This window comes from Centruroides vittatus, unplaced genomic scaffold (genome assembly GCF_030686945.1).
Source record: "Centruroides vittatus isolate TY-2023 unplaced genomic scaffold, ASM3068694v2 contig_397, whole genome shotgun sequence".
Lineage (NCBI taxonomy): Eukaryota > Metazoa > Arthropoda > Arachnida > Scorpiones > Buthidae > Centruroides > Centruroides vittatus.
The window spans coordinates 1809132-1830424 of record NW_027122212.1 but is presented as its reverse complement, the minus strand read 5'-3'; the positions used below and the strand labels follow the sequence as shown (position 1 = coordinate 1830424).

Genomic DNA, 21293 nt, shown 5'->3' with positions numbered 1-21293 from the left:
ATGGCAGCATATCGCTCTGGGAGATTCGGAATCGAATCCGTGACGGAGCAGTCACAAAGATGCAATTCATAATTCTGAGTTCAAAAAGTAATAATATAAAATTAAGCTTAATTTTAAAAATATAAAGTAATATTTTAATTAATTTAATAATATATATATATATATAAATAAAATTATTTTAAAATTTAGATGCACGATTTAATAAAAATAGTGTATAGGATAAAATTGCGACATCATCGGTTGGCAACGTTTGTAAAAACTTTGTTTACAAAACTAGATGGGAAGTAGCGGCGATGTCAGTTTAACTCGTTAATTTCTTGCGAAAACTGGTTGCTGCAAACGACAAATGATGGGATCGTCCACAAACGGTATAACTAGAGGACAATTACGGCCACATTTCAGTGGTAGAAGCCCACCTTTTATCATCTGTGGTTTGTTTATCGCATTGATTATCGTTAGTTACTGTTATTGGAATCTGTCGTTTCGTTTTAATATCCTTCAGAAGAATTTGTTAAACGTGGAAGAGAATTTAAGAAGCAGCTCTAGTAAAACTGATATATTAATTAAACAAAACGAAGGACTTAACAATAAACTTCAAATGAATATCGATCTCTTACAACAAAATAAAAATTCATTAGCTAAGAAAGAAGAGGAAGTCAATCAACTTTCTAATCAGTTGAGACAAAAAGAAGAAGAAATTAATAGAGCAAATTCCCAGATCGAAACTCTTAAAAACGATGCTGTAAGTGTGATTTATATATAATTATTTTTGTCTTTCTTATACTTGCATACACTTTATCGCTTGTCTTTATCTTCCTTTGTTTATCCAAGGCTGCGATTGATTTTATCTAGCTTTGTTGTGTGGACAATCGAACGGTTGGGATGGTGGAGACGTTGGCTTGCAGAGACCGACTTCGGATCGGTGCCGCTGCGGGCCTTCTCTGAAACGTCGGGTCGGCAGGCGGCCAGTTTCCACCACCGCCCTCCACCTCCGGAGAAATCTTCGGAAATTACGGTTGCTGACTCTCCGGGATGCTTCTGGAATTGCCAAAATTTTTTAATTCTTGGACTTCTCTGCTGAGATTGATCTTCCCCATCTGCTCAATGGGATGGTCGGCTTTTGGGTTGTGCATTAAGAGTGGACCGGAGAGCGAGCCACGGTGTTTTTACGTGGCCGGGAGCCGAAGATGTGGAATCTGCGGCTTTTTCTTTCCGGAGCCGTTTGAGAGTCGGCCAGCTTGGCCGTCGTCCATGTAAGTTCCAAAACCTGGGTCATTCTGTCATGTGCTTAATTAAATTAATTTTAAAATTTTGGATGGAGTTTTCCAATTTTATTTTCAAAAAATCTGAGTTTTTCTGTTATTTCGTAAAATATCTGCGGGTGCTCACTGATTCCTTGGTACCTGCAGTTTTCCTTGTGGGAATTGAATTTCTTGCAATCGGGAAATTTCCTGCCAAGTGGCAATGCCAATTCGAGTCTTACCATTACTGGAAATTTTATGGGTAGATTGACACCGGCCAGGCCCACCATGGTTGTCTGATCGACCGACTGAATCTTGGTGGATGTTGAAAAAAGTTTTTAGTGCTTGTAAAGAAAAAGTATAAATAATAATTACAAATGAAAAATATAGCATCGTTGTGTAAAGGATGTGATTTGGTTTACATATTGATGTAATTTTCATTTTTTTATAAATTTAGATTTTTCAATTGTAATAAATAAACTGGGTATTAGTATCATATGTTCTTAGGTACTGTCAAGCAGTAATTTTACCAAATGTATGATCTAATTATTGACTGATGGATACTTGTATACAAAATTTAATTGCCATAAGAATAATACTTATGAACATAAAGAACATTAAAACATATAACACATTTCACAAAGAATATCTATTCTATGACTAAGAATCATTTAAATTAGATAAAATTCAATTTAAACAATGTTTCCGTTTACATAATATTGTTGTAAATGCAATAAATTGCTATAATTTTTGTATTAGCTTATGTATATTATGCTAACATTCATTTATATTTATCATGTTGCAAGTAAAGAAGCAAAAGATGCTTTTAAAACACCAATTTTTATTTTATTTTATACACATTTTTTATTTTCTATTTTATAAGTATTTCTAAAATTTTAACCTGATCATCATTAGTCTACTTATAGTTTATACTTAGATTCAGGAAGATAGCACAAAGCTTTAATACAAATATTTTAGTTTCTTATTGTCACTTTTTTATGCAGATTTAAAAGTTTTTATTTTTGCATTTATTCGAAATATTAAAAAAAAAATACAACAATAAAAAATATACAAATAAAAGATATATATATTAAATATAATGGAAGAATTTGTTCCACTTCACTTACAGTGTTTTGTAAACAGGATATTATTTTTCATAAAGTTGTATTTAATTCCAGGATATATGTTTGTTGTTGTTATAAATTTTATGTATTGGTATAATTCATATACTTTTATTGAAGCAGCCAAATCATATAGTTGTTCCAAACTAGCTTTTATCAGTCTTAAAATAATCCAAGTTAATCTGACTTTGGTCCTCCTTTATATTTCAAAAATATGTAATTTTTCTTTTTTTAACTCTTCATCATAGAGGAGGGCACATTATGACAAGAACAAACTATAAAAATTTCTGAGGATCAGATTTGAATTTTGAAGTTAGATCCCGTAAGTACATTTTTAGCTTTTAAATATTGATATGATTGAGAGAATGCCTTTCATCACACTTCAAAGACATGCTTGTAACATCTCTGAGCCATTCTTCTTCTCATTTTCTCTTTTTATTCTCTTCTTCCATCATCCCTGTTTTCATTTTATTTTTCTACAATAGGAACTACTTAATTAATATTCTAATTAATGAATGAGTATATTTAATTTTTTCTTTATAATAAAGCTAATTTTTATATTAAAAAACACTTAAGAGAATTGATTGAATGAATACTAATTGAATTTTGTTGTTAAATTTAAAAATAAAATCAATTTTTTTTTTCTTAAAATAAGTTGAGCCATTTTCTAAATTTAGTTTAAAGTCAATTTTAATTTTCTCTCAAATTTGATTGTTATTACTTTCACATTGTTAAATTTTTCTCTTTAAAAAAATAATCTATAATTTTGTATTATCATTGAATTTTGATCCAATCTTATCCTTTCCTCTCTTTAAATCATGCATGAAACATTAATAAGAATTAATGATATAAATAATGAAAATCATTATCTATACAAATATTTATTTTTAAGGAAAAGATATAAACTTATTTAAAAATTAGTTCCGATTTTAAAAGTGAAGCTTAAATTATATTTTAAAGTATCAAATTAATATATTTCCATTTATAAATATTATTTGGTATACGAATTAAACTATAATTTTAAAATCAGCCAAATGACTTTTAATGTTTTCAGGTGTTATCAAATGGATTGATCTATACACAGCTGGTGGTTATTTATTGACTGAATGGCATGACACACACAAAATGATTTTTGATTTATAAGTGTATACATGTACACAGGAAGGATGATATACTTTAATTAATTGGATTACAATTTTTAAAAAATTGTAGACCTATAAATTTCCAGTTGTTTATCAGATTAGAGTTGTTCTTGGTGTGTTGTTCACTGATAATATGGAGGAACTGATGCTCTTTATCTCCCCACTCCCTCGACCTTAAACCACCAAACTTTGATATCATCAATCCCTCTAATACACAAACTTTCCTGCAAACTTTCAGAAATTTTCAAAAGTACAGGAGTTATTAAACTTCAAAGAGGGTGAACAAAATTGTGCCACACACATTAACATCCACACACAGAGAAAAAACTGAACGTTTTTGCATTTCTCGACATTTCAAGGACCCTAAGTCCAAAAATGTAAAAATCTTGGGGGGATTCTTTTTTGGCTGATTGCCATACTTTCCCTCTGTTATCTATAACAGAGCTAGGAAAGTATAAATAGGAGTCCATGACTTTGTTTTCGATACACAAAGGTGACAATGTCCATGCTCTCTTATGCAATGAGCACACTTAATAGAATTTAGGCATAGGGGTCAAAAATAAAAGCAGTATTACATGTGCCTAATGGAAAATGGTGCAAAAAATGAACAAAACACAAGAACAAAGCAATCGATGGCTATTGCTTTGTTTTTGAATTGTCTCGCTGTATCTGGCCAGTGCAAGGATCATGTCTCCTGTGGCCTTCGGGTACAAGGATAGCCTTTTTTGTGGTGACTAGTGCAAAGTTCACTTGTCCAAGTTTGTCAGGAACCATAAAAAAATTTGCCTCTTCTGTCTCTAACAAGGGATTGCTTCTTTCCTTCTGGCTCCACTTCAATTCTATTGCGATACAACAAAGTCATGCGATGTCCTAGTTTAACTTATTAGACTCTTATCTCTGTCAATAAACACCTAAATCGAAATTTAATATATTAGTAATGGTCAGTCAAACAGTGAGTACATTTTTTTTGGGACTCCCTGTATATGTCTCCAAGAGCACTTAACTTTGATAAGAATGCAACAAGCCACAACCACTTTGTCTGTTCTTGTATTGGATACAGATGCCCATACCCACCTAGATCAGGGAAAACTCATACATTTGACAATGCACAAGTCAAACATATGGCACTTTGAAATGATTGAAATTTACAACGCATTAAAGAAAGATTCTTCTATCAATTATAAAGACACCAACTCTCTCACAAGAGCATGGAAAGCTTTATTTGAACTCCAGCACTCTACTCCTAAAGACTGGGCATGTCACAGATACCAATAACAAATCAGAATAAAAAGTCTAATGTCAAAAGAATTTTTCCATTGCACATGACAAGCAATGCAACTATACCACTATGGTGACTGCAGTTATGTCACAATTTAATGACAAAAATATGACACACTTCCTGGTATGCACACTCATGTTAGTCACTTTGCATACCAAATGTGAGAGTGACTTGCACTTGTCTTTAACCAAGTAAGAAATGAGAAAAGTGTAGGGTGAAGGTGAGTGGGCATTGAGTGATGTTTCTCTCTATATTACAGCTTTTAATCCTGATATTTCATATTTTTTTTTTTTTTATTCTGCGAAATTTAAATAATCATAAAAGATTGATATAAATAAATTTATGGAACATTTAGCATATACTTTAATTTCTTTTTGATTAAAAACTGTAAATGCTATAAAATTTTATAATCTTTTCTTTTTTATAATCCAATTTTATTATCTAATGAATTATTTTAGTAAAATAATAATTTTAGAAATGATTATTCATGTCTGTAATTTATTTTTATTGCAGGATAAGTGCAAAGAAACTTCTGATAAACTTCGAAATGAATTAAATGCAGCAAAAGGTATAAATAAATTATTTTAACTTATAACAAAATACTTATCAGTTTTCATATGATTATGTGCATGTATTTGATTTATACGATAATCATGCTTATTACTAGAGAAAAGGTTTTAAGGTACAGCACCTTTCCAAAAATATAGCTATTTTCATACAGATAGTTCGAGATACATATTTAGGGCATGAAATGAAGTGAAATGAACATATGATGTTGCATTTTTTTGTGAGAATAGCACTTTCAGGGTTCTATGCTCCTGGAAAGTCAGGCATTTTCATTAGTGTTTGGAAAAAGTCAAGGAATATGTCAAAGTCGAATTCTTCGATCTTTTCCTCTCTTTTATCTGCAGTTGGTGCATAAACCTGTAAGACATTTATCCTGAATGTATCACCTTCCAATTTGGTCATGATGACACTATCCAACAGTCATGCTATGCTGTATACTTATCTTGCTATTGCTCTGTTTAGTATCACCCCAACTTCCATTCCAGTGGTGTTGTTTGTCATTGCCGGAGTAATATACTATGTATTCTGAAACATGGCATTCTCCTCTTCCTGGTCATCTTCTTGCTTATTTCTATTATATCAATATTTAGTCTCATTTCATGTATTACATTATAAATTTTACTGCTTTTGTAGATACTTCTGATATTCCATATACAGATATTTATGGTTAACCCTGGGATTGTTTGCAATTTCTGCCCACTAAAGGGCTACTGAGGACTGAGAGCCAGGTTTACAGTCATGAAAAATTTCCTGAGAAAGTTAATGCAGTGGTTTTCCTTTGCCTTTTGCATCACAGTACTAAGGCTGTTTTTGCATAAAGCTTCCTAAAGTTACCTTTCTGACATCCATTGTCTCAGCCTTAACCCAGTACTGACCTTGCTGCTTCCAAGGCCAGAGATGTTTTTTTCTTCTCAGACTTTATTAATTACTTGATTTTAACTGATATAACTGTTAATTAGAAAAAATAACTAATTATAAAGTTGGAGAAGCAAAGCATATGTTCATAATAAGTCAAATGCTATATTATTTTGTCAATGTGCCATACTATAAGACAGGGGTGGCCAACTTTGGTGTACATAAAAATCTACTTTTTATCTTAAAAATGTCTTGCGATCGACTTGTTGTCATAGACATAGTCTAAGTGGGGAGGGGGGTGTGAAATACATACTATGTTTATACACTGTGTTTCAGTACAAGATGCACTGCTTATGAGTCGAGTCATAACTGCATGCATACTGTTCCGTTCAGTTACAAATATAATACATTAAGTCAAGACATCGTGAGTGATCGACCAAATTGTCTTGGCGATTGACTTGTTGGCCACCCCTGCTATAAGAGACATGAGGGTCATGAAATTTGTAGAAAGTTGGTCAGGGAAAGTCATGAAATTTAAAACAAAAATTTCAGTAGGAACCCTGCACATTTCTTCCCTCTTTTCCCTTCTCTATGATGCTTCAGCATCATTTTCCTAACTCTGTATTTTTAGTAGATTGGAAAGAAAAATAAATTATTTTTACTCCTGTTGAGCAGCTACACACAATCTCATACCTATATTTTGTAGAGCAGATTGAGAGATATAACAATGGTATATTTATCATCATTGTAGCCCCTATAGTTCTCAAGATAATGAGCAACACCCCATGCAAGGAAGCACAAACTTAGACAAAACAGTAGTGGTCTATTTGCCAGTTTGCTGAAGTTTGCTTTCAGTATATAAAGGCTCTGAAAAAGAGAATTTCATATGTGGCCTTGAACTCTGATAGATAGTTGCTGTATATACCGTATTTACTCGCATATAAGATGAGATTTTTATTCATTTTTTGCTACTTCTAAAACCTAGGTCGTCCTATATGCACAAGCGAAGGATTCTTTGTTTATGCTATAATTTTTGTGAACTGTGTATTTGCATTTTTTACATGATGCTCACCCTATGGTTTTTAAAAACAAAAGTATTTTATCTGGGTCGTTTGAATCATTATTGTGTATTGTCAAGAGTAAAGATGAGTAGCAATAGGAAAAGCAAAGCTTTTGAATTAAATTCCAAAATTACACAGGCGCCCGATATAAGTTTAAATTTATTGCCAGGTGAACCCAGATGATTATTTGGAAATTAGAATTCAGAGAAACTCATAAGTGTAATCAATGGAGAGTGGATTTGACTGTTAAGAATAGACAAAAAAGGTTCCTGATTCGTAGGCACAAAAACCTTTCACACTCCGTTTCTAGCAAACAAATTAATGAGCACAAACGTTTTTGGCCGTTTTAAAAGGCCTTCTTCAGGTGCACTGAGGACAGTTGGAAAGTCGGATAGCCAATGTTTACGTGACGTCATTGTTTATGAGGGGTTTCCTCTTACAAGTGACGTCTTAGCAGAGAAGGTTTAAACGAAATTGACTTTGGAAAATATTTTAAGATTAGCCAAGCTGCGTGAACTATTGTCGAAGATATGCGAATCGTGAAAGGCGGAAAAAAGGAAATAGAAAGACAAAGGAAAAAGAAACCTGATAAATTTAGAAACTGCACGAGAGAACGAAACGGACAAGGAGAGGGTGGACCGGCCTATTTAATTAAGGGGGTTATCGAGGAGTGACCGCCAGGCAGGGGAAAGCGAATCTGCATCCCTGCTGTTAATGCAGTTTCCTTTGAGGGACTCAGTAAAGATTTCTATAGCTTCGATTGTTCTAAGTTTGCTAGAGTCAAGAATAGGAACGGTAATCCTAGCATCTTCCCATTCGGCCGTTATACTGGGTTCGCTTGCGTACTGGGCTAGGGTGGAATTAAATTTTTTGTTGCGCGCGTCGTACCTATGCTCAGCTATCCTTTTGGTAAGCGATCTGTTGGTTGAGCCTATGTAGGTTAATTTATTGCTTGGCTTAACTCTATTGTCCACCAGCGGAACAGAGTAGACCCCTGGAATCCTGGCTTTGCTGCATTTATCCTTGTTATTTGTTAGAAGCTTATAAATCGAAGGACTGCGCTTGTACGTAAGACCAACTTTGGCTTTTTTGGATAAGATTTTATACGCTTGGCTCAACCTAGGGTCGAAATCAACAACAACTTGCTTACTTCGCAGGTTACGAGGACTGGAACTAACCGCATTGTTAACAACGCTATCATGTATTCTCTGGGCCAGCACATCTATAAATTTACCGTTGTAACCGTGGGCTACGGCGATGCGTTTGATGTGCTGGATTTCACGAAACGCGTCATTAGTGTTAGAGCAATGGGTATAGGCCCTACGGATCAGGGCCCTGTAGGCGGAAATTTTATAGGTAAAGGGGTCGTTCGAGGCTGAGGGGATGAAGAAAGGTAGAAGATTAGGCTTATGGAATACACTAGTGGTTATACAACCGCGATCTAGGAAAATACTGAGGTCAAGGAAATGGGCCAACCTATCATCTTGCTGATCAAGCTTTAACTTAAGCCCAAACGGATTGTTATTAACAGTCTGCAGCAGCTTACCAACGTCCGGTTCGAATCTCCAGATAATTAGAATATCATCAACATACCGCGTGTAGAGTACAATGCCTGCATTGAAGGTTTGTAGGACTTCGCTATCTAATTTTCTAACCACTAACTCACAGAGGTCTCCAGACAGGGGGCTACCCATTGGGACCCCTCTTCTTTGAAGGCAGATTCGCTGGTTGAAGGTGAAAAAGGAGTTGTAGCATACTAGGTGGGCCAGCTCCAAAATCTGCTTGTGGTGCTTAGGTCCAGGCGGAACGGCTTGGAAGAGGAAGTCTCTAAGGGCACAGAAGCACGGCTCCAATTTAATGGACGGATACATAGCTTCATAGTCTAACATTGTGATAAATTCTTGCCCGGTTAAAGCAATGCCTTGTAATTTAGAGACGAGTTAACCCGCGTTTGAAACGGTGTAGCTATATTCTTTCAAATAAGCTCTGAGGAGCTCATGAAGACCCCTTTCAAGGGGGAGTGTTGGGGATCTTGACTTGTCCACGATCGGTCCTATTTGTTTGCCTGGTTTATGGGCTTTAGCATAGCCAAAAAGCCTTGGTACCTCGGGAGACCGCATCGTTGCATTTCCTAGGCGTAGGTGTTTAGCTAGAGGTGAACATGTAAATCTAACAACTCTATTCTGGAGCTTGTCTAAGAAACTTTCCGCAATATTTTGGCATTCCGTAGACCTGATATATTCCTCGAGGAGCTGAACGTACGTATGCTTCTTCATAAGAACGACGTTTCTGCTTTTATCCGCCCTAGTAAGGGTGATATCGTTAGCTTGTAACCATTTTTTACTCTTATCTACGCTTGTCCAGAAAACCTCCGAAAATCTCAGCCTATACTATCGTTCCGAATATCGAGAAACTTCTACTGCCCGTTACAGCTCAACATAAAGAGTTCTTTAGATGGAATACAGCGCTCAGCAGAAGAATTAAAGAGGTTGACGACAGAGACAGGGTTTTCTGGACAAGCGTAGATAAGAGTAAAAAATGGTTACAAGCTAACGATATCACCCTTACTAGGGCGGATAAAAGCAGAAACGTCGTTCTTATGAAGAAGCATACGTACGTTCAGCTCCTCGAGGAATATATCAGGTCTACGGAATGCCAAAATATTGCGGAAAGTTTCTTAGACAAGCTCCAGAATAGAGTTGTTAGATTTACATGTTCACCTCTAGCTAAACACCTACGCCTAGGAAATGCAACGATGCGGTCTCCCAAGGTACCAAGGCTTTTTGGCTATGCTAAAGCCCATAAACCAGGCAAACAAATAGGACCGATCGTGGACAAGTCAAGATCCCCAACACTCCCCCTTGAAAGGGGTCTTCATGAGCTCCTCAGAGCTTATTTGAAAGAATATAGCTACACCGTTTCAAACGCGGGTTAACTCGTCTCTAAATTACAAGGCATTGCTTTAACCGGGCAAGAATTTATCACAATGTTAGACTATGAAGCTATGTATCCGTCCATTAAATTGGAGCCGTGCTTCTGTGCCCTTAGAGACTTCCTCTTCCAAGCCGTTCCGCCTGGACCTAAGCACCACAAGCAGATTTTGGAGCTGGCCCACCTAGTATGCTACAACTCCTTTTTCACCTTCAACCAGCGAATCTGCCTTCAAAGAAGAGGGGTCCCAATGGGTAGCCCCCTGTCTGGAGACCTCTGTGAGTTAGTGGTTAGAAAATTAGATAGCGAAGTCCTACAAACCTTCAATGCAGGCATTGTACTCTACACGCGGTATGTTGATGATATTCTAATTATCTGGAGATTCGAACCGGACGTTGGTAAGCTGCTGCAGACTGTTAATAACAATCCGTTTGGGCTTAAGTTAAAGCTTGATCAGCAAGATGATAGGTTGGCCCATTTCCTTGACCTCAGTATTTTCCTAGATCGCGGTTGTATAACCACTAGTGTATTCCATAAGCCTAATCTTCTACCTTTCTTCATCCCCTCAGCCTCGAACGACCCCTTTACCTATAAAATTTCCGCCTACAGGGCCCTGATCCGTAGGGCCTATACCCATTGCTCTAACACTAATGACGCGTTTCGTGAAATCCAGCACATCAAACGCATCGCCGTAGCCCACGGTTACAACGGTAAATTTATAGATGTGCTGGCCCAGAGAATACATGATAGCGTTGTTAACAATGCGGTTAGTTCCAGTCCTCGTAACCTGCGAAGTAAGCAAGTTGTTGTTGATTTCGACCCTAGGTTGAGCCAAGCGTATAAAATCTTATCCAAAAAAGCCAAAGTTGGTCTTACGTACAAGCGCAGTCCTTCGATTTATAAGCTTCTAACAAATAACAAGGATAAATGCAGCAAAGCCAGGATTCCAGGGGTCTACTCTGTTCCGCTGGTGGACAATAGAGTTAAGCCAAGCAATAAATTAACCTACATAGGCTCAACCAACAGATCGCTTACCAAAAGGATAGCTGAGCATAGGTACGACGCGCGCAACAAAAAATTTAATTCCACCCTAGCCCAGTACGCAAGCGAACCCAGTATAACGGCCGAATGGGAAGATGCTAGGATTACCGTTCCTATTCTTGACTCTAGCAAACTTAGAACAATCGAAGCTATAGAAATCTTTACTGAGTCCCTCAAAGGAAACTGCATTAACAGCAGGGATGCAGATTCGCTTTCCCCTGCCTGGCGGTCACTCCTCGATAACCCCCTTAATTAAATAGGCCGGTCCACCCTCTCCTTGTCCGTTTCGTTCTCTCGTGCAGTTTCTAAATTTATCAGGTTTCTTTTTCCTTTGTCTTTCTATTTCCTTTTTTCCGCCTTTCACGATTCGCATATCTTCGACAATAGTTCACGCAGCTTGGCTAATCTTAAAATATTTTCCAAGGTCAATTTCGTTTAAACCTTCTCTGCTAAGACGTCACTTGTAAGAGGAAACCCCTCATAAACAATGACGTCACGTAAACATTGGCTATCCGACTTTCCAACTGTCCTCAGTGCACCTGAAGAAGGCCTTTTAAAACGGCCAAAAACGTTTGTGCTCATTAATTTGTTTGCTAGAAACGGAGTGTGAAAGGTTTTTGTGCCTACGATTTTAAATTAGTTCTAGCTTTGTGTGCAGAGATTAGGTTCCTGATTATTCAGCTTTACACAAACAAATTATGTTGTCGATTTTACAAGATTTTTCCTTAAAGTTTAAAATGCAGTAATTTTTGTGGGACAATGTGTGCATTTACGTGCATTTGTTATAAAATTAAAATTGTATTAATAAATCTAATTTTCTTTATTTTGATCTTTAAAGTCACACTTCATCCTATATGTGAGTAAATATGGTAGTTGGTTGTGTTAATGTTGTACCAGTCCCAACCAGAAGCCATTGTTCACAATAAAAACATGCCAAAAATTAAGAAGGGAAAATTGTATGCACTTTCAGAAGAATCCAAGATGCAATTTATTGAAATTGATGGTCTTATTCTTTGATGTGCTGTCTGCAATGTAAATGTTGCAATCAATGAAGAAGCATCAGAGACAGAATAAACCAGCACATCCAGTACAGCAAGCATGCGAAGAACATTGAACTCTACAAGTCAGAACCTAAGCAAACTTTCTTGATACATGCTTTTACTTCAGGATCTGAAAGGCAGAGGTTATCAAGTGAGTTTAGTGCAGATTCTACTGTGGCATTAATCTAATCAGGAATTTCAGGCTACAAGGTAAACAATCCTGCATCAAATCATTCCTTAAGAAGTACATGCAAAGGTCAGTACTGGAAGAGAGCACCCTTATAAAAAATTACATAAAGCCAATTCATGTGAATTTCTTCGAGAAAATAAAAGATGTGGTTGGCAGCATGCAAGCATGATGTGGGATTCATGTTAGATAAGACTGCTGACTATTGATGAGCTGCAAAGATATATATTGAATGTGCTGGTGTTTCCATTATCTGGTGAATGGGTGAAACCTGTTCACCAGATAATGGATTTTTAAGATGTAACAACTCAAAAAGACAAATGCCTGCACAGAAATGCAGTCATTCAATGATTCGTGCATGAAGCTGTAGCCAGGGAACATACAATACAAAAAAGTCATGCTTGTGGTCAGTCAAAAACCTGATTTCGTTGCTTTTAGATCATCATAAAATGCAAAACAATGATTACTGAAAGTTTATAGAACATAATACAGATCTGTTTACTTAAAAATATTTTAATTTTCAAATAAATTAAAATTATTTTGATCTTATTGGCTACTTGATTCTCTTCCTCCTCCTTCAGTAACATAAGTCCCACTTTCCATGGAAGCATTGCTTTTTCTTGATTTGATTTTGTTTTAGGTCTAGATTTCCTTCCTGTTGGCACCCTCCTTCTGTTAAACTAGACTTGAGTCCTACCATAGCCATTAGGTAGGACTCAAGTCTAGATGGGGATAGACTTACTTCTACTTGTGAATGAGATTAGACAATAGCATCTGGATTGTATTTATCTCCAACCCAAATACCTTCCAGGTTCCTTATTGCTTAACTTCTATGGTCTGGTAAGAGGTGATACTTTCGGTTAAGACCAGCCTTTGTTCAATTCATTTTCCTATTCATTCTCCTTCTCCTCATCTTTTAACATTAGCTCATAAAAAATAATACAAAAAATATGTTGGCATGATGTTAGGTATAATTTCATTATTATAGTAAATTTATGTAATTTAAGCATCATACCTTATTTTTGTGCATATGATCCATGGGTTATTTCTGTGTGAAAGACACTTTGAAGGCATATATGGTAACATGGTTTATAAGCTAAAACTGGTAAAACTGGCTTATGACCTGCAATGGGCTAAGTTATAAGCCAGTTTTAAATTGCAGTTAAGAATATATATGTGTGTTTTATGTAAATGTTTTTTGGTCCTAACAATTTTCTGCCGAGTATATGCCACCGCAGATTATAAAGTGTATTCTTTTCTTAATCAAAATGGTTAAATTTTACTGATTAACTATTCCATTTTTTGTCACATCTTTCAGGAATAAAGTAAGCTTATTCTTGATTCTTTCTGTACAGAAATAATGGTAGCAACAAAAACACAATAATGAAAAATATATTCATCTAACATTACAGTTTTAAAGTAATGTAAAATGATATCAGTACTTGGTTACAAATTGATACCAAAAAATAAGAGAAAATTTCTAACAAAACATTTATTTTACAACAAGATCCAAACATTTGGACACTTGTCCGAACATTTTGCCATTTTCTGAAAATATGAAGCACAAAAATCTTTAGATTACTGCCAGTGTCACTACATTACATTATTTCTTAAAAAATGTTTGTCATCCGAATAGTCTTTTAAAAGAGGCAAGTCCTGGTTTGGCATTCAGTAATTACCATTGAAATGAATGTTCTATTCTAAAAATGTTCTTGTTTATTTTTTAGTATCTGTTTGTAGCCTAATTACTAATGTCCACTTATATATCCATGAAACATTATGATTATCATATTTACTCGAGTATAAGACTAGGTTTTTATTCATTTTTCACTGCTTCAAAAACCTAAGTTGTCTTATACATGCAAGTGAAGGATTCTTTGCATTTTTGTAATAATTTTTGTGAACCATGTATTCGCACTTTTTACGGATGCTCACCCTTTGGTGTTTAAAAGTAAAAGTATTTTATCTGTGTCATTTGAATCGTTCTTGTATATTGTCAGGAGTAAAGATGAATAACAATAGGAAAACCAAAGCTTTTTGAATTGAATTCCGAATTGAAATTCCAAAATCACACAGAAGCCCAACATAAGTTTTAATTCATTTCCGTGGAAACAGATAATTATTTGGAAATCAGAATTTGGAGAAACTCATAAGTATGGATTCGACTGTTAAGAATTGGCAAAAAAGGTTCCCAATTGTCCAGATTTGTTTTGTATATTCTATATATTTTGTAGTATTTTCTGTACATAACTATATTATTGCTTTATGTAAGTAAAGCAAAATGAACAAATGATAAAGTAAGAAGCTATGAAGTTAGTTTGTGAATTATCTTAATAAGAAGATAAATTAATTTAAATATTTATTTATATAAGCAATTTAAATATTTGATACAAAATCTATTTCATATTCATTTTGTATGATACTGGCAATAAAACATGAATTCTAACTGGATTTTATTTGTGAAGTGATTTAATTTAATAAAAAATTAAATCACTTCACACTTTTTTCTTTAGCAAACCTTTCAACAAATCAATAAGTCTTACATAAGTTTAAAATTTTTGGAATGTGTGCTTTTTTTTGTTTTGAATTTGATATGATTCCCTTTATGGTTACCTGAGATGGGTGTTAAATTTATCCAAGATCATTAGCATTGAAAACAGTAAATTGCTGGAGAAAAAAAGAAAAAGGATGTTTTAATAATACACATTCAGTTGGTAGAAAATTAGATAAACATTCTATTTCTTTCAATAGGAAGTATTACTGTAATTATTCTTTAAGGTATATAGTTTTAATATAGTTTACATCTATAATAAATAATCTTTTAATATAATTGACTGATGAAATTTTTACTAGTCCTGCTCCTCTGGAGATTGAGTTTCTAGTCTCTTTATTTGGCATTCTTGCCACTTAACAAGCTAAATGAATCTCTGCACAAAGTTCTGATTCAAATTACTATCTGAAAGCTACAAAATATTTATTGGAATAATTCACACACCCCATATTTTAAGTTAGTGGTTCAAAAATTTTTTGATTTTAATTTATTACATATTTAACATATTTTACTAATTTATGGTTGTAACACAATAGCAACCTTCCCTTTTGCTATTTGGTAGCGTTCAATATGGGGGCTCTCAATCTACAAGTCTGCATGGTATTAAAAGATAACTGAGGGAAGAAATAAATTATTTGTATATTTGATAAAGATAAATTTTCTACAGTTTATACTAATGTATTTTATAATGAATTAAATGAAAATAGGACTTCTTTAAGTTGTTTAATTTGAATCAAAAGTTAGAAACTGTTAATAGACTAATAGCTTAAAACCTTTAATAGACCAGCCATTCCCAACTTACTTTTTTACTTTGCTAAAAAATGTTGGAACCCTGACAATTTTAATGATTATAGATAAAACAGCAAACAGAAAAACCAAAAACAATTTATTAAAAATGCAAAAAAAAGAAAATATTAATAATGGAAATCAAATATTACTTCATTCAAAGTAGTCATTAATGTAAAGGGTTAAAGTTCTTTCCTTTTAATATTTTAAACACTACTCTACCTGGATTTGTACCGTTGTATCTGTGTGAATATGAATAACATTTCAGTGACGGAACATTTTTGTAACCACTTCTAGGCTCTTCTTCAGGCTTCTTCTTAATTCAAAACAGGCTGGCAGTTAACATTCAAATATACCGTGTATATCGGCGGATAAGACGATAGTTGAATCATAAAAAAAAAGGGCCCGAAAATCCGGGGTCGTCTTATAGGACAGATACAAAAAATTAGAATAAAATTTATATAAATTAAAACCATTATAAAAAAAAAATGGACAAATCGTAATTATTTACTAGTAGAGAGTAGGGCATGTCCACAAAATAGAATAGCCCATACAATGTTTTTGTGAATATACAAGGTCATTACCCAAATGCCAAATCAGTGCAAATGCTTGCAACAATTGCAAGGCAGTGCTGCCAGATGCAAGAAAATAAATTTGTTCATTTGAAAAATTACGTATTCCGTTTATAATTTCATATACGTTGTACAGTATTATTATTCAGATGATGATCACTGATCTAAACTAAATTCATAGGCCATTGATAGTTTGGGGGTCATCTTATAGGACAGATATATGCTAAAACTATAAAACTTCGACGAAAATGTATACCTCGTCCTATCTGAAGGTCGTCTTATCTGCCAAGATATACAGTAATTCGAATGGAAAGGATTTCAAATACTGCCGTAAGATGTTTAAATAAGATCAAACATTAGGTTGAGTTTGAATGCAAAGAACTTGTTAGCATGCATTCCCCTCTAATTATGATTGAAAATTAAATATCATTGTCTAGTATAGCCTGTCATGTCAGCAACAGACACATTTCGTCCCTAAAATTAATACAGGTTGTTCTACAGCAAGCCTTAAAAATTTTGATGGCCTCCAACCATTTGAGGTGTTCTGGGTGCAGGGTGAAGGATAATTCAGGCTCTGGGGAAGTCCACCATAATATCCAGGTCTGTTGCATAAGTGGAGAGTGTGATGATACTATGTTGTATGTCAGAGCTATGCTCTTGTATCCTGACCCCCATATTAATATTCACACCGGTTAATTGGTTGTGATGTGTCGCACATTTTCTATACATCCTGGTGTGTTGTGCAATTAAGTTTTCAGTTTATTTCTTTTTTATCCTTAGATTAATAAAATTAGTAACACAAAAGCATTTAATAATATTGCTTGTAACTATCAATTGTAACAGATTATTATGTTAAGCAAAGCAGATTGCTAGTTGATAAGCAAAATTTATCACTAGCAAAGTAAAAAAAAACACTTAGTGATTGGAAGCACACTGAACTTTGTGGGTTGCATTGCCAAATTTGTTTTGAATTAACTGTGCACTTTGGCTTTTTGTTACAAATTTTTTTGGGGGAAAAAATGTGTGTGGATTATTTGGGTAAATACGGTATTTCAGAATAAAAAATTGTGATAAATCTTTATCAAAATTTGTTTGTCTGTGTACTTCAAAAGTGTAAGTTATCATGTGTGTTGTATAGATTTTGAAAATGTTTTGCACATTTCAGAATTAAACTTCTAGTTTGCGTTGCTGAAAAAAATAATTACATTATGAAATTTTCAACATTCAAATAAATATTTTTACTATAAAATAATTATTTAACATATAAAGGTAATTATTGATACTTTTTATTCATTTGAAGCTAAGATTAAAGAATTAGAAACAGAAAATACCGGCTATAAAGAGAAGATTACTGTCATACAAGAACGCATGAACACTTCTAAGTATGATTTTATTTTAGAATGTATAAATCTTGTTAAATCTTATTATTTAATTAAAATATGAAATTTTGCTATTTTCAGTAAATTGAATAAAGAAATATCAAAGAACAGTGATCGTAAGTTATTTAACTTAGTTTTTTGTAAGTTCCTTTGATTTCTCTTATTTTCATAAACAAATTATTTATATCATCAGTATATTTAAATGATTACAAACATAATTTTTTCACTTGTGATGTAAACCCATGAACACAACGGGCCATTTTAATAATAATCATTAGGAATTCAGCTAGACCCACAATAGGTCAAGCTGGGTAATGAAGGCCAAGGTCTGATTTTCCATGAAATATTCATAGGATTGATTATCCAGATTTGATTGAGTCTTCCTTAATTGCAGGCTGATACCTTAACTGCATTGGCCATCTAGTTGTCAAAATTGCAGACTAATGAAATTTTAACTTCTTTGTTTTCAGTGGATTAATTTGAGAAAGTACTAATATTCTTATGCAAATTAGCAATTGGAACTTTCACAAAATCACATTGTTAATTGATTAATAATGTGACTTTGTGGATGTTTTATTTGTTGAATTACATCAGAAGAGGTTTTGGAGTTGTTTTATCACTGGCTGGAGGACTAAATATATAGGACCTAAAAGTTGTTTATTAAAATTGTATATATGTATATATAATCATAATTATCATCATTATCTAATGTCAATCCACTGCTGGATGAGAGTCTTCTTTAATCTTTTCCATTTTTCCCTGTCCAATGTTTTGATTTTCCAAATTATGCCATCCTCTTTCCATATTTTGTCCTTCCATCATACCTCATCTTTGGCATTTGATCCCATGTGGATACCATTCTAAAAACTAGTTTTACATTTCTACCAGAATACAATGAAACCTCTTAGTGGACACTTCTCTAATGCAAACACCACTCCACAACAGATTGTTTTTGTGGCTTTGTATAAAAACATATGCAACTTCATTAAAGTTGCCTTCTCTTAAGCAGACCTTCTTCATTATGAACACAAAAAAATGAACATGTGAAATGCACTATAGGCTGACATTTGAATTTGTCTTAATGAACACAATAGATTCTTATTGAGTTGACTTTCTTGTTTGGAATTTCTGCACTTGCAGTCAAATAAATTCCAAAAACTTAATACTGAATTCCCTGATACGTTCTTAAAATTGATTTGACCTCACAATTTTATTACAACAGTAAAATTGCAATGTTGTAAGAGCTTGTTTAGTATCTGTTTACATCAATCTGTAGTAGGCACATGCCATGCCCATCATGACTGTAATTTAGCAGAAACAGTACAATACTAAAAGCCACCCTCTCACACTTTATTAGTAATGTTTTATTTAGCAGACAAATGTTTTCAGCTCACTTCATAATCAAGCATCAGGTCTACACCTAAACTCAAACTTTTAATGTTCTAAATTGGAATGTTAAATTGTTCCATGACATTTAAAATGATAAAATTTAAAAGATGGAATGTCCAGGCCATACTTATGGCCTGGACATTCCATCTTTTGAATTTTGAACAATAGGACATATAGTAAATAAAATAAAACTTATATATCATAATATCTTACAGAATAAATTGCTGACTTGGTCTAGCTTTAATATTAGGCTGTAAGGGTTATTATTGAATACTTCTAGCGATTTACCAATATTTTATTTAGATCCACAATTTGAGAATATTGTCAACATACCTAGTGTAAAGTGTAATCTCTTATAGGAGATCAAGTGTGATTTTATTTTCCTTTACTCACACTCTCTCCACTGACACAGGTTTCCTGAAAGGTGGCTGCCCATAGGTACAACTCGTTTCTGCATGAAAGTGTTATACTCAATTTAGCAGTTCCAGAGCACATTTTCTGGACTTAAACATCACTTCCAGGAATGGGTGTATTACCACTGATGGGTACTATAAAACTGATTTTCACCCTTTTGTATCCCTGTATGCTCCAGAAACCTCTTCACATACAAAATAGCTGCTTTCAGTGCATGGGTCAGATGACCCTGTACACTCTGTCCAGATTTAGTAGGCACCATGAAAGAACTTAAATACATTTGAGAAAATTTCAATTACACAAGGTTACAATAGAAAGCTAATACAAAACTTGGCTCAAAATTTTGAATTAAATAAAAGAAACAACCAACCTGGGTGACAGAATCAGACACCTAACCAATCTGATCCCAACCTAATTATAGATTTCAATCCCAGGCTAAGTTTAACTTATAAGCAGATAGCAATACAGGCAGTCCTCTACTTACTAACATTCGACTTATGAACTTTCAAAGTTATGAACGAAGCCGACAGATGGCGGGTTAACGTGAACATGAGAGTTAGGTGAGAGGCTCTTACAAGGGAACTGTCGGAGTGTCATCTAATAGATTTTAATAAAATTTAGTTTAATTACGTTAAAAATATACAAACTCTATATTAAATTTGTAATGTTTACTAAAAGTGTTAACACAAATATGCAAATTTTTAGTAGTGAAGAGGTCGCGGAGGAAGACGGCGCCATTACATTTATGAATGAATTCTAGTTTTCGAAAATGGGAGAATTAAATGTAAATATTCAAAACATTATAGCAGAATTTAAACGTTTATGTGATAATGTTTGGCCTACAGAAAATATTTGTAGGCCTAATATTTCAGACGTTGATAAACAGGTAGTCAAACTGCTTTTTAATGCATTTAGCGATATTTTAAGTAGTTATGTAAGTAGAGATGACGAAGAGTTTTGTCAGATGGAAAATAATAATTTGATTATAGATAGGCCTATTTCAGATAATAAAATAACATGTCTGCTTCTAGAGAAAGAAACTGATAACGCAGACACTGACTGTGAATCGGGATATTCAGATGATGAAAAATTCGATAAGAATATAATCTCAACAAAACGAAAAGAAGAAATTCTTAACTTGCATAAGAAACACCCAAAATGGAAATTACACACATTACAGCAGAAAGGAGCTAAAGAATTAAAACGTTTTAGTGATTTATATAAATGGGAAAAACAATTTAAATCTCGAAAGCATAGAATTGAAACGTTAAAAATCATTAAAGAACATACTAAACAAATGTTTGACGAAGCTCGAGGCAGCTATAAAATTGTTAAAGGAAATCAATTAAAAATATGGGCATTACAGAAATTTCTTTAACTGAATAGTTCAATTAAGTTTACCGCTAGTGATTCTTGGGTTGCAAAATTTAAAAAAGAATATAGATTAGTATCTCGAAATATTACAAAACTTGTAAATAAAACAGAAATAGTGAACGAAAAGGATATATTAGTAAAAGCTGCGCAATTTCAAACAACAGTAAAAAATTTATTGCCGTCTTATTCACGTAACTTCATATTCAATACGGATCAGTGTGGTTTTTCATACGAAATGATTTCACCAAGAACACTTTCATATAAAGGAGAAAAAAACACTATTGGATTTGCACATTCTCCAAGTAATAAAGTAACGCATTCCTACACTGTTCAATATTTAATTAATGCTAACGGACAAGTTGT

The 21293-nt window shown here is 33.8% G+C and overlaps 1 protein-coding gene across 4 annotated transcripts in view; it reads left to right on the top strand.

Annotated features, from left to right (window-relative positions):
• Positions 1 to 255: 255 nt before the first annotated feature.
• LOC136976157 (protein GOLM2-like) overlaps positions 256 to 21293 on the top strand; it is a 30570-nt gene continuing 9532 nt past the window's right edge. For 2 of the 4 annotated variants that reach the window (XR_010880887.1, XM_067271368.1), the window contains exons 1-4: positions 256 to 742; positions 5297 to 5351; positions 17675 to 17756; positions 17835 to 17869. Coding sequence is in view for 1 of the 4 variants with exons in the window: in XM_067271368.1 (XP_067127469.1) it covers positions 347 to 742; positions 5297 to 5351; positions 17675 to 17756; positions 17835 to 17869 (568 nt within the window). In the remaining 3 variants the exon portion in view is untranslated. Of the gene's footprint in view, positions 743 to 5296; positions 5352 to 17674; positions 17757 to 17834; positions 17894 to 21293 lie in introns of all 4 variants that reach the window. The other 2 variants (XR_010880888.1, XR_010880889.1) reach the window with 2 other exon arrangements.